The following is a 12,348-nucleotide window of genomic DNA, read 5'->3' as shown; positions in this document are numbered from 1 at the left end:
GCCACTGAGGACGTTGTCCCCCATCAAAAGGTGGTGTTGCCGCCAAATAACAGAATGACACGTGCACGACCCAGAGAACATAGCACTACCATTCACCATCTTTTACTTTCATTTATCATGTTTCATTTCCTTTGAGTAATTTTCAGCAATCATAGTAAATTCATTTCATAATGTCGTCAAATCATTTGCATAGTCAAACATTTCATATCCCGCACACCATATAAACATAGCATAAACATTATATAAAAGCACCATAAAACATAGTTGGAAAGGGAGTGCGGGTGTTAGCAGTAGACGCTACCTGCAAGCCCGCTTTACAACTTTGATCGTAGGGGGAGGCCTGTAATATCTCTTCCTTTTAATATAATAATCAATTCAGGAATTAATAAAAGACTTATTAATATTTTATTCTGAATTATGAGTTTATTGATCCATTTCCATCATGTGTCCATTTTAGGAGTTATATATATATTTAGGACTTTGGTGGTTGATAAAAGCCATAGGCATTCTTCTTACTTAACATCCTAGCGTTTAAGTTATAATTCATCGTTTGTGATTATAGAACCATTTCGTATTTTACAATTTCAAAACGTTATAATTTTGTTAACCTTTGATTCAGAACTTCATTCTATTAGTCATAGGATCCCTTTATACATATTCATCATTTTAAGAATTAAATCAGTGAACATTAGTCTTATGGTTCATGATTCAGGCTTAATAATTTGTGATTATAAAACTAGTAATAGAACTCTTTCATTCTTGTAGTTTAATTAATATATAATTGTCTGCTACTTTAACATAAATTTAACAAGTAAACTATACTTAATTATTCTTTAGTTGATATATATATTAGAGTTATAAATAAATCATTGTTTCATCATTTATTAGTCATCTATAATCTTATCCCAAAAATTATAGTGAGTTCTTATAGCTAAAGTGCCCATCAATATTCAAATATTTCAGCAACTAAAAGTTTAACCATTTTTTTTAATCCATTTCATATACTGATTTAATGAAATCATCCCAAAACACTAAGCCCAAGAGTAATTTACCATGTATACTTGGGCTTAGGTACATAAAATAAAAGAACATAATTGTTCAAGAGGTATTTCGTTACCTCTGCTCATTCGAGTAGTCCCGAGAACAGAGGGGAGCCGAAGGCTGGGAGGTGGTGGCAGGACAGAGGTGGTCTGGGTGGTGCGACAGCGACAGTCAGGCAGAGAGAACACGAGAGAGGGAAGAAAGAGTTGGGCGAGAGGAGAGAGGAATGCGGGTTGGGTTTACGGCAGATGGTTGATGGTGCGCTCGTCGGTATCAGGTGACAATGGTGATGAGCGACAGTTGGGATGGTTGGCGCAAGGTTGTTGTCGGGAAGGTGGTGGTGTGAGTTGGGCAATCCGAAAACAAGGGAGAGAGAGTGTGTGCGAAAACAGGGCTTGTGGTGGCTCCTTGGGTGACGATTTCCGACGAGGGTAGGGGAGATTCCGAGGAGTTTTTGAGTGAATTTGATAGTGATGAGTGAATGATGAATGGTGAATGTTTCTCTAGTTTGTTACTCCCTCCGTCCCAATTTATTTGCTACATTTTGCCATTTAGGTGTGTCCCAATTTATTTGCTACATTTGCAAATATTTCCATATATAGTACATAGGTCCACACTTTATTTACAAATTTGTCATCACTCCCTTATTGGTTTTTGTAAATATTTCCATATATAGTACATAGGTCCCACAATTTACCTATTTGCTTTTTTGTTAATCCTTGTTATGGCAATGGTCCCTACTCCCTCCTTGGTCTTTGTGATAAAGCAAATGTAGCAAATAATTTGGGACGGAGAGAATATTTATGTTAATTTTATTTTTCTTTTATTTTATTTTCATTAATCTTCATTTTTTTTCCTTTTTTTTCCTTTTTATTACACCATCATTTGTTATTATTAGCCAAGTTTCAATTCATGTAGCAAGTAATTATATACATATTGAAACCTAAATATATTATATCATTTCATAATGTATAACAAACAAAATTTTTGTCACACCTTATAATAATTCAATCTTTAATAATCATTATTTAATTTAGGCAAGTTTAAAATAGTGGGATATTACAAACGCCTTGCCAACAGCAGATAATCTCATCAAAAGGAAAACAAAGAATGTCAATGCATATTGTAAGTTCTGTCGGACACAGAGCGAAAACACGTCACACATTCTTAGGGACTGTCAAATCACACAAAGAATCTGGAGCACCACAATGGGAATCAATACAATGCATATGACTGAACTGCCGATGCACGGCTGGATTAGAAACTTTCTTAATTTATTCAAAAAAAAAGAGAGAAAGAAGGAAGAGCAATGAGAGGTGATTTTGTCTCAACATTATGGGGAATTTGGCTTCACAGAAATAACTCATCTTCCAAGGATAAACATCTAGACCCCCTCAGAATTATTGAGCTTGCGAAGGAAAAAAGCAGAAGATACAATAATAGTATTCAAAGAAGAGAAGATAAGAAGAAAAAGGAACAAAGCAACAACCAAGAAGAAAGAACAGAGAAAACACAATGGACAATAGAAAAAAAACATCCAGTATTCCACAGATCATAATCGTGGATGGAGCTTGGAAAAAAGAAAAGAAAAGTAGTTCTTGGCAAGCAACGATCGCCTGGAAGAATATCTCGCAAGGCTCGAAAGAAGAACATGCTTCTAAAATCTTTGTGAATTCAGCCACACAAGCAGAAGCGTACGCAATCTTACAAGCAGCGAATGATATGCAATGGAGATGCTCAGATTTAATCATCGAAACTGACAGTTTGGCGGTAGTTCAAGCTTTACGAAGGAACGAGACAACACTTACAAGCATAGACTCAATAGTTAAAGAGATCCAGTATGTAGCAAATAGCTTTCAATTTTTTTCTTGCATTAAGGTTAAAAATAGAGGAATTATCAAAAAAAAAAAATTAAGGTTAAAATAGAGGAAGTCAAATTAGCCCATAATCTAGCCCAACAGGCTAGAAAGGGATGATACTTCCTATTTATCTTATTCTACCCGTTGTCAAAAAAAAAAAAAAAAAGTAAAGATTATTATAAAAGTTGATATTTGGAATCCTCGCATTGAGATGAATTTAACGAGATTCCACCTAACTATGTTTTTCCTTTATAATGGTGAGAGAAAGCTTGTCAAAATTGATCGTTAATACTACCTAAAGGTCAAATTATACATCTGAAAAAACCATTTTAAGAACACTAGCTATTCTAATGACTTACCATGTCGAGTTGAGGCTTTGAAGTCCCCCTAAACCAACCTATTTAATAAATGAGTAAATATAAAATCAACCGGTTCTATTAAAGGGTTAAAATCTCTATCCCATATTTACTATTTTCATGTCAGGTTACAACCTCTAATTCTACAAAGATGATAACTGAGAAAGTTCGTATCCCAAGGTAATTCAAATCCATGGTCGATTGCAGCACTAATGAGTAATAACTAATAAGTGAGACCGCTTTCACACTTCCACGCATTTGATGAAAAGAGAAATTTAGGGCCAATACCAACTAAAGATAAGTGACAACCAAAATTGGATTTGAAGCAAAATTGAGAAAATTTGACCTCTACACTGACTGTAGTAGTGTGCATATTTCATTATTAAAAATGACACCTTTCAGGCTTTGCTTTACTTCTATAGATTTTCTCAGGCGAAATAAGCATCACAATATCACATGAACACTTATACAAGACCCTGAAATATTTCTCTTTTTTTAATAATTCTGTACTAAAAAAATATTAAGAATTTAGTTCCATATCCCATGGCTGACTACATGTAAAATAGTAGTAGCCCTATGCCCCTATCTATAATATAACATGCTCTAAATTACTCGTCGCATTCATTATGTGAATGGCAACCTCATTAAACTCGCAGCTCCGTCTGTTAACAATTTTCTGGCAAATTCTTCATGTCTGAAACACGCTAAATTAAGGCATGCAGCAACACATTTGGAAGCGGAAGACAGAAGGCACTGGCAAAACTGAAAAATAAAAGGTGGATTAATGCAATATAAAGTTTCCTCGTCCGAAGTTCTTGCCTTTCTATCTTATGAAAGCAGTCAAGCACCACTAAACCAACTTCAGGATACGAGAGAAAGAACCAAGGGGGTTCACCTTTCTGAGCACGAGTTATGCTGATTAGCTTCAACTGAACGCCACAGGCTTACACTCGTGGACTCATTGTAGACCCGCTACTGACAATCTGCATTCTTCTGCTCTTAGCAGCCTGAATTTGGTCTGCCAGCGAAACTGTATTACGCTTCTGTTCTGCTTTTATAGATTCAATGTCAAATTTTTCCAGTGCCGATTGAAGATAAATCATTGCCCCAGCACTCGAGGGTCCATCTATTGATTTCTTTTCAAGAATCTAAGATAAGAGAAATGCAGCATCAGAAGACTCCAATCGGCAAGCAACTACTAATCCTAATGCAAAATCAGTCACAATCTTGGTTAAATTGTAACCACCTTTTGTTAGTTTTGTATTAGCTTCGCAAGTTCCAACAACTTTTTCATCTCCTTTTTAGGAACATTTGAATCAGATTAAAACAAAGTATAAATCACCCTGAAGGCTTCAGAATGACAACATGATGAAACATCAGCCATATGCAACTGTCCATGTACAGAGTCCACAAACAAAATGTAAGCACAGCCATTTTACCTTTGCCAATTTGTCAGTGATATTCAATTCTCTTGAAGCAGCTAGTCCTTCCTTCTTCTTTCTTGTTTTGCAACTCATTATCTCTCTCTTTTTGGCCCTTTGTTTAGCATTCTGTTTATGCTCCACTTTCTTTTGTGCAACCTGTGCCATGTTCTGTACTCTTTTCCGTACCTTCCTTTCTGCTTGAATCTTATTCATTTCCTTTTTCTTGGCCTTTTCCTCGTCCCATTGAAGTCGTTGGAAAGCTATCTCAACTTTCATGCGGTCATAACTATCCCAGTCGAATTGTTCTTCATCAATCCCTCCCATTCTAGCAGCCTCTGCAATGCTTTCAGCCCATGAGGAATAGAAAGTTTCTTTTGAGCGTTTTCGTTTCAACCGCTCTGCCCATAGTTTTTTTAGGGAAGAACCAATTTTCCTCTTAGACTGTTCACTGCATGGAAGATGAAATACACTTCTGAATTAGTAATTAGATAGTTGCAAATTCCAGAAAATTTCAGCCAGGGTAACGCTCGAAGGAGAACTATGAACACTTCGATACAAGTGCAAGTTGAAGAAATTCTATGGATTGCTAGCTGAGAAGATTTACGGAAATTCTTTATGATTTTACCGTCATCCAACATAACCCACAACCAAGTCCCAATATGTGGACCTCTCTAGAGGGTAGGAGTAAAAAGAATTTAACTTAACTATGCTAGGCCTATAACTACCATGAAGTAATGATGCAGTTACAACAATCAACGTCAATGCAGAATTTCTTGAATTAGCGTTCTTTGTTTTATTCTTTCAGGGGGGGAGGGGAGAATCTCTTGAAGTAGGTATGTCCTGGATTGAAAGATTTAATACAGCGAAATAAACAATGAAAGATGTATATCCTATCGCCTTTCCAGCATTCAAGTGCTGGCTACAAGCGCTGATGTTAGCTGCACTCAGAACAGTTCAATGAAGCACAAACAGGAATATAATAATACTAAGTTCCCAGCTCTCAAGTGCTGGTTAAAAGAGCTGAGGGTTTAAAATAACACACAGGCAGTATAGTCAAGCTTCTTCTGATGATTGATTTTTCATAATATGAAGAAAAAATCATTTACTACTTTAAATATAAGCTTCAAACCAAAAATTATGCACTTCCATCATGAAGTAAGAATACACAAGATAGCACTAATAACTAACTATGCTCTAGGTCAAGAAAGCATCCAAAAAGGTCCGCAATGCATGCATACATTGACACCAAGAAAACAGCGCTATGCCACTATCCGTAGACATCCTTGGTGAGAAGCTACCCTAAAAGTCATACTGTGAAATTATTGAATTCAAGAAATAGAAAACTGAAAATGAATATGCTCTTGCTCATCTTTGAGAAGGGATTCATACTCACACTTCAGAGAAACAAGGAAGAATCCAGGGAATTATTTCATCACTATTGAAATGCAAGAGATGTTTTCTAAATCACAACTAAATCTCTGCCTATCTAAGCTATTTATAGACTAAAGCTTCAAGGTGCTCAAAAGGAAGTAATAAGAGAGGAGAAGTACCCCGGTATTGGGTATGCTGACATGGCAAGCTGAAATAACAAATATAACAGCCTTGTCAGAATAGACAGATTAGACTGCAGCTGCACCTTTGTTGTGGTGAGGGTGAGATACTCAACACATACTTTCCCAGCCACAGCACTTGTGTATTAAATTTATAGCAATGAACCCTTAATACATGCCGCAACAGAGAGACCCCTTATTCTTTTATCTGTTCTTATTTTGTATACAACTTTTCTCAGAAAAGATTCTAGAGAAGCGCTCTTCAGAGATTGGAGTCGAAATCAGCTCTAAAATGCCCTTAATCAAACCCTCCCTCTCTTTTCTTTGCGGATGATAGCCTACTCTTTTAAAAAAAACTTCCAATGAATAAGGAACTAAGAATTACACTCGACATGAATTATCTAGTCAACTAGTGTGAGAGAGCAAAGAATAGCACTGGACAAACTATCAGTGCACAAAATAATATTCCCCATAAGTAAAAACTACAAGAATTTATTCCATGTCCTAGATGTAAGGCAAAACCAGTGCCAACAAGTTCAAGGATCTCACTTCTAAAGTGAATGGCAGCAAGAATGCTTGGAAAACAAACAATCTATCAATAGGCAGAGCAATACTCATCTTTTATACCCACAAATTTTAAGGAATTGTGTCCAAAGACATTTCCGACAAGTACTAAATGTATATAGGAAATATTATGGAAATAATTATTATGTTATAATTCATAATTATTTGCTAGAGAATAATTATGATAGTGGGTTGCAATTAGATTGGGCCTACAACTAATTCAACATAATTCCTATGAGGTCACTACAAAATAAGCAATTAATTGGAAAAGGAAAATAGTCCAATAAGGGGACTAGGGAGGCCGGCTACTAAGGTGGAAAAGGGAGGTTTTGTTCTCTCTTAATGAAACTTTGGACTCTCGTATTATAAAGGTTATAATATAAGGGTTTAGGGGATTAAGGTTAATCAAGATCGTTGTCACACAAAAAGAGAGAGAGAAAACTCTAACTACTCTATAACCAGCGCCTATTACCCATCATCGCAAGAGAGTGAATTGTTCCATCTCTTCTGTTCATGTGGACCAAGTACAGGAGTAACTAATAGAGCTCCTTGATCTCAATTACTAGAATACTTGTGGAATCCACGCTACAAAGGTTGTTATTCCTAATCTTGTAATCTAATTCATATTACTGGTTATGCATGCGATCCTATGATCGATGTTATGAAATTATTTCCTGAAATTCCGCTTTAAGCATCTTTATTTTCCTACAAAATTAACACCGTCATACACATTGTGAAACCTCAAACCTTGATATGGATACAACAGTAAGAAAGACTTACTGGTTCCTGGGTTAAAATCTTTCAAATTAACAGAAGAGATCTAGGACTGAAAAAAAAAACAAGTAAAAAAAGGTTTCCTTTGTCCAGCGTTGGACGGTCAATTGCATTTAGCTAAATTTTGTCATTACATTAATAGGAGAATGGAAGATAGTGAATCCTAGGTCTTGAACAAGTAAGTAGCCAAGATGCTGAATTTTGAGTGGGTACTTTTCTCATGAAATGAAACACAGACAATGTTTTAAACTGTAAACAAAAGATATATTTAATATCAAAAGCAAATTACTGACCCTCAAAAATCCCTAGAAACTGTTGCATATGACATTAACAACACCAGAGTTGGTTATTCAAAGGAAAACTGCGAAACATAGTTACAATGAATATTTGTTGACAAATTAATGGGACTTGTACCCCTTAGTTAGAGAGTAAGATGCCTACACTAGTGATTTAGAGGCAGAATGTGATCTTAAATAAGTGAATAGGAAGACACACGAACAATACATCTTAGCATCAAGGAATGTTCTCATATCCAGGAATATAAAGTAGTTAGGCATCTTCAATAGGTTGAGGAAGAAGGAGTTGTTCCAGAACCCGCTGGCGGAATATCCTTTGTTGGAAGAAGGGCTTTGGGGTTTTTAATTTACTAGAATAGAGATTGCGCATAAATGTATAAACTGATCCTACAGATCACTATGTGTTCATAACATTCCTTTGGAAATCCCTAAAGACAGTTGACCTTCTAGATAACAACTGTATCATTTAACTTGTTTAATAATATAATTATAAATATAATCCCTTACACTATAAGCCTTGTCATGTTCATACTTTGTAGCTAGGCCCAGATAAACAATCAGCAAGTACTAAATCCTACCAGGGGATAAGCCTCAGTAGTTCATATGTACATCATTACCAATTGTCTAGTCAAAGACTATTACAATGTCTGTTTTTGAAAGACTTGCTAAAAACAAAGTGAAGGGAAATAAAATATATATTAAAAAAAATTAATGTACGAGGATTGTCTGTCAAACTTTTTTTGGAAGGAGGTTGATGGAACTACAAGGCAAAAAAATAAGCAATATAGAATATGAATAATAATAAAGCTAATGACGATGTGACGACAACCCTAGTAAAAATGTAAGATATAGGTCCTGGGAAGAATATGATAGAGATCCCTACATCATGAAGCGGGAAGGACCAGATTAGCAAGACCAAACTAAGGAGGAGAGGTACATCCACATCATGCCAAGAGCACCATGTGATATCCAATGAAAAACAGGTATAAGCACAAAACAAAGATAAAGGGATGATCCACGATTAAAGAAGAAAAGTATTTCAGAAGATCCCCAGAACTTGTATCAATCATGGAGCCTAAGGTAGCCATTCCAAAGCTTAGTGTGCATTTTTTTTTTTTGTAATAAGAAGTCTTTCATACTTCGAGATAGTTTGATCCTATTTATAGTGATAGACTGACTATAAGAATGATAATTTCCTAAAATATAGTTCAAGGAAGCTAATTCACAATCTAGGTATTAGTTTTTTTTGTTTGCCCACTAGTTTTGTTTTTTCATACAGAAGGATAAGTTTGATTTCCTCTTAACTATAAATTTGTTTAGCTATGCTTTTTAGATGAATAGGAATTAGCCTATGTGCTATCTTATTAGGAGACACATATTAATTAGACGTCATGAGTGCTTTTAACCCTTTGTATACATAACAACTCCATCATTTGTGGAATATCCTTGGCACGGCTTTTATCTCAGCTCAAGATATTCAAATATTAAGCTAAGTGTCAGTCTTTTTCTATAACTACTATAGGATGAATGAAGCATTGGTCACAAGATCCATATTCCATCATCAAAGGACTTCAAACTTGACTTCTACGGTAGAGCAGGATATAAACTCCATGTCAATGAAAAATCATGCTCCCAAAATCTTAGAAGGCTTGTATCTCCAACTTTTTACTTCTTGATCTCATAGCCTGAATTCCCCTTATGCAACATGTCTTTTCTTTTCTATCCCTTGTCAATTCCTAACACACTTAAGAAACAAATTCTTTAGGACTGTCAAAGTTTCAACAACATTTAAGATGACCTTCATTAAGCAATCAATAGGGATGGTATTATTCCCACAATCAGCAACAATAGTAGCCCATAATTTAGACTGATTTTAAGAGAATGGCCCTTACATGAATATAAAACTTGATAGTGCCAAACATCAAATTTTTTTATGGTAAATTACTAAATTTCCCATAGTATTTTGTAGATGCGATTGATCCTCAACCAAAACTGAGCAAATGGTGAACTGTTTTCTCATTTGTCACCCAATGGAAAAGATGGATAAAGGCAATGGGGACGATATGAATAGGATGTGACATAATTATTAGATTGACTTAAGCCAATTTTCCTAAACAATTCAGTAGATATTTGCTAAAACTCACCATTCTATGACTACATCAAAATCAATCTTGATCACCACTTTCAGAAAGCAGATGTGTATTGCAGGTTACAATTTCAGAGGCACAGCAAGCAATCTATTATGGGGGTCATACAACTTAAGATGAATCTGCTACAGACCATTAAGCAAATCCTAATGTGTGTATAACCTGCTGGGTTGAAGAGGACAGTGCTATAATTTATTCTGTTCAGGCTTTATGAGGCAGAACAAAGTTCCTTGAAACCTGGAAGATTTAGATATTATTATTCAAATCTGTTGGCACCTAGCTGAAAATAACTTCATGAAAATAATTCATGTGCTTAGAAAACATTGTGACAAACTGGTCAATACAACCTTAGGCCACAAAAACCTGAATTCTGAAAGAGGTTTACTCCTTTTTCTTATTTCTTTTGATAAAAAAAATCCATTTGACCTATAAATTTTTTGAACAATCTCAGTTAGCAAGACGGTTCTAGAAAGAACAGTCAAATGTAAAAATGGAAATTCTCTCCCTCACCTCACTGCTTAAGAGTGTTGCCAGGGAAAAACCTTGTATACCTATGAGCAGGACTAACAGGGCAGCCTCCTAGCCATAAAAAACAAAATAATCTTCTTTGAAGGGTAACCAGATAATCCCTAATCATCTTTACCAATCTTAAATTGTTCCAAGGAAAAAGAGAAAGTAACCTGTGCATTCGTGGAGATTCTGACATCTTCTTTCTCACCTGAAAGCATGAAAATGAAGGGATAAGTTACAATCTCTCCACTATGCAACAAGACCAATGAGAAAATGACAAAAGAAAGCATGAGATGAGGATCAGCACACAAGAGCAACAGAAAAGTTAGCCTATGAAGATAGCACTGGGAAATTAACAGAAAGGGCAATGCAAGTTCTCATCCAGAGTGTAGCAAGCAGGATCATAGTCATATTCTATGGGCTAACTGTCTCAGCCACACAGAACAGAAACATAACAGACAGAGTATGGACAAGAAAATGAATGATTCTTACTTCACTTCACCTTGGGGTCTCTCAAGGCTTCAAGAGTTCTCTCTTTAATCCGTGCACAAGTCTCTGCACCAATGTCACAAAAATTAGCAAAGAAGACATCTCATGGAGGTTAAATCCAAATGGTAAGCAGCATCTACCAGCACTATGCTTCCTGCCTTTGTTCCAGGGAACTTTGCCTTTGTTTGCTAAACCTATTCTCTGCCTCCTTTGAATTTCTTTGAGTTCTTCCATGCTACATGCCACTACGGGTTCGGAATCATGGCAAGAGACTCCTCCAACTTCACCCCTAGCCTCGTTGCAATGTGAGCTTGGATGACTACCCGATTCAAAATGCACACCAGAGGACTGACATGCCTCAGCAAAAACTGCTTTGAGGGGATGTAGCCGGCTGATTGAACTCGAGACTCCCAGTGGCATATATGAGCACTTGTGGGGTGTGGTAAGGCAACAAAATTTCCTCATAATCAATTGGTGATGGGAATATTCCATTGGAGTATGAAGAAATGGCCACAACTGGAAACAGGTAGCGCTATGAAGAGGGTGTAATTGAACTAAGAGTGCCCTGCAGGCCCGTCCCTGAGCCAGGGCAGGAGGGGCGGCCGCCCTGGGCCCGGGGATGAGGTCATTCATTACTGATTTCCAGCCACAACACTTGAAAAATTAATCTGATGAAATTAAACAAGAACAAGTGAACACAAATATGTGCATCTACAAATTGTAACATACATTTTCTTATCATTTACTTCCATGAAACAAAGATGAAATAAGAAGTTATACCAGAAACTCGAGTCATAAGTTTATAACATGTAAATTATCACTAAAAACATGAGATAACATATATGAGAAAGAAAAAATAAGTTGAATTCATGAAACAAACAGCATAAAACCAATCGCATGAATAATCACATGAAGTAGATCTCAAAAATCGCAATTCCACACCAAAATCCGCAACAAAACAAGTAGATTCATCTACGGAACAAAACAAGAACCTGGAACGAACTTCTGCAATTCTAGCTTTGCGTATGACTTATGAGAGGTTCTAAAGGAATTCAATTTGCGTATGAGTTGGCCACCGGCATCGGCACCTGACTCTGTGAGCGTCTTTGGGAGTGTTACTCGCATATGACGAGTTTATCTCTATTATATCAGCCAAGGGAATAAGGGATGAACCACGATGTCCTCTTATAAGTTTACTTTTTATTCTTCATTCATTAGAAAAATACTAATTATAAAATATTCAGTTCCTTCTTGATCTATATTTATGTGTAACTAATAAGAAATTTAAGATGGCCTAATTTATAATAAGATGTAATGTACACATAAATATTTTCCAAA

At 36.0% G+C, this 12,348-nt stretch overlaps 1 protein-coding gene across 2 annotated transcripts; it reads right to left on the bottom strand.

Annotated features, from left to right (window-relative positions):
• Window positions 1–3,624: 3,624 nt before the first annotated feature.
• Window positions 3,625–12,149, bottom strand: LOC104891421 (uncharacterized). 2 transcript variants are annotated; one of them, XM_048642818.2, is made up of 7 exons: window positions 12,003–12,149; window positions 11,151–11,645; window positions 11,024–11,076; window positions 10,692–10,729; window positions 4,696–5,128; window positions 4,152–4,404; window positions 3,625–4,018 (listed from the first exon to the last, which is right to left on the bottom strand). In XM_048642818.2, exons 1-6 carry the CDS (start codon window positions 12,133–12,135, stop codon window positions 4,201–4,203), a joined length of 1,356 nt encoding a protein of 451 aa, XP_048498775.1. In that variant the 5' UTR covers window positions 12,136–12,149; the 3' UTR covers window positions 3,625–4,018; window positions 4,152–4,200. The 2 variants fall into 2 exon arrangements, with proteins under 2 accessions (XP_048498775.1, XP_048498776.1); XM_048642819.2 differs by having other exon boundaries at window positions 11,151–11,678; window positions 12,003–12,116.
• Window positions 12,150–12,348: the final 199 nt, after the last annotated feature.

The sequence above is a fragment of the Beta vulgaris genome, chromosome 4 (genome assembly GCF_026745355.1).
Source record: "Beta vulgaris subsp. vulgaris cultivar EL10 chromosome 4, EL10.2, whole genome shotgun sequence".
NCBI classification, from domain to species: Eukaryota; Viridiplantae; Streptophyta; class Magnoliopsida; order Caryophyllales; family Amaranthaceae; genus Beta; species Beta vulgaris.
This window is presented reverse-complemented; position numbering and strand designations above follow the sequence as displayed.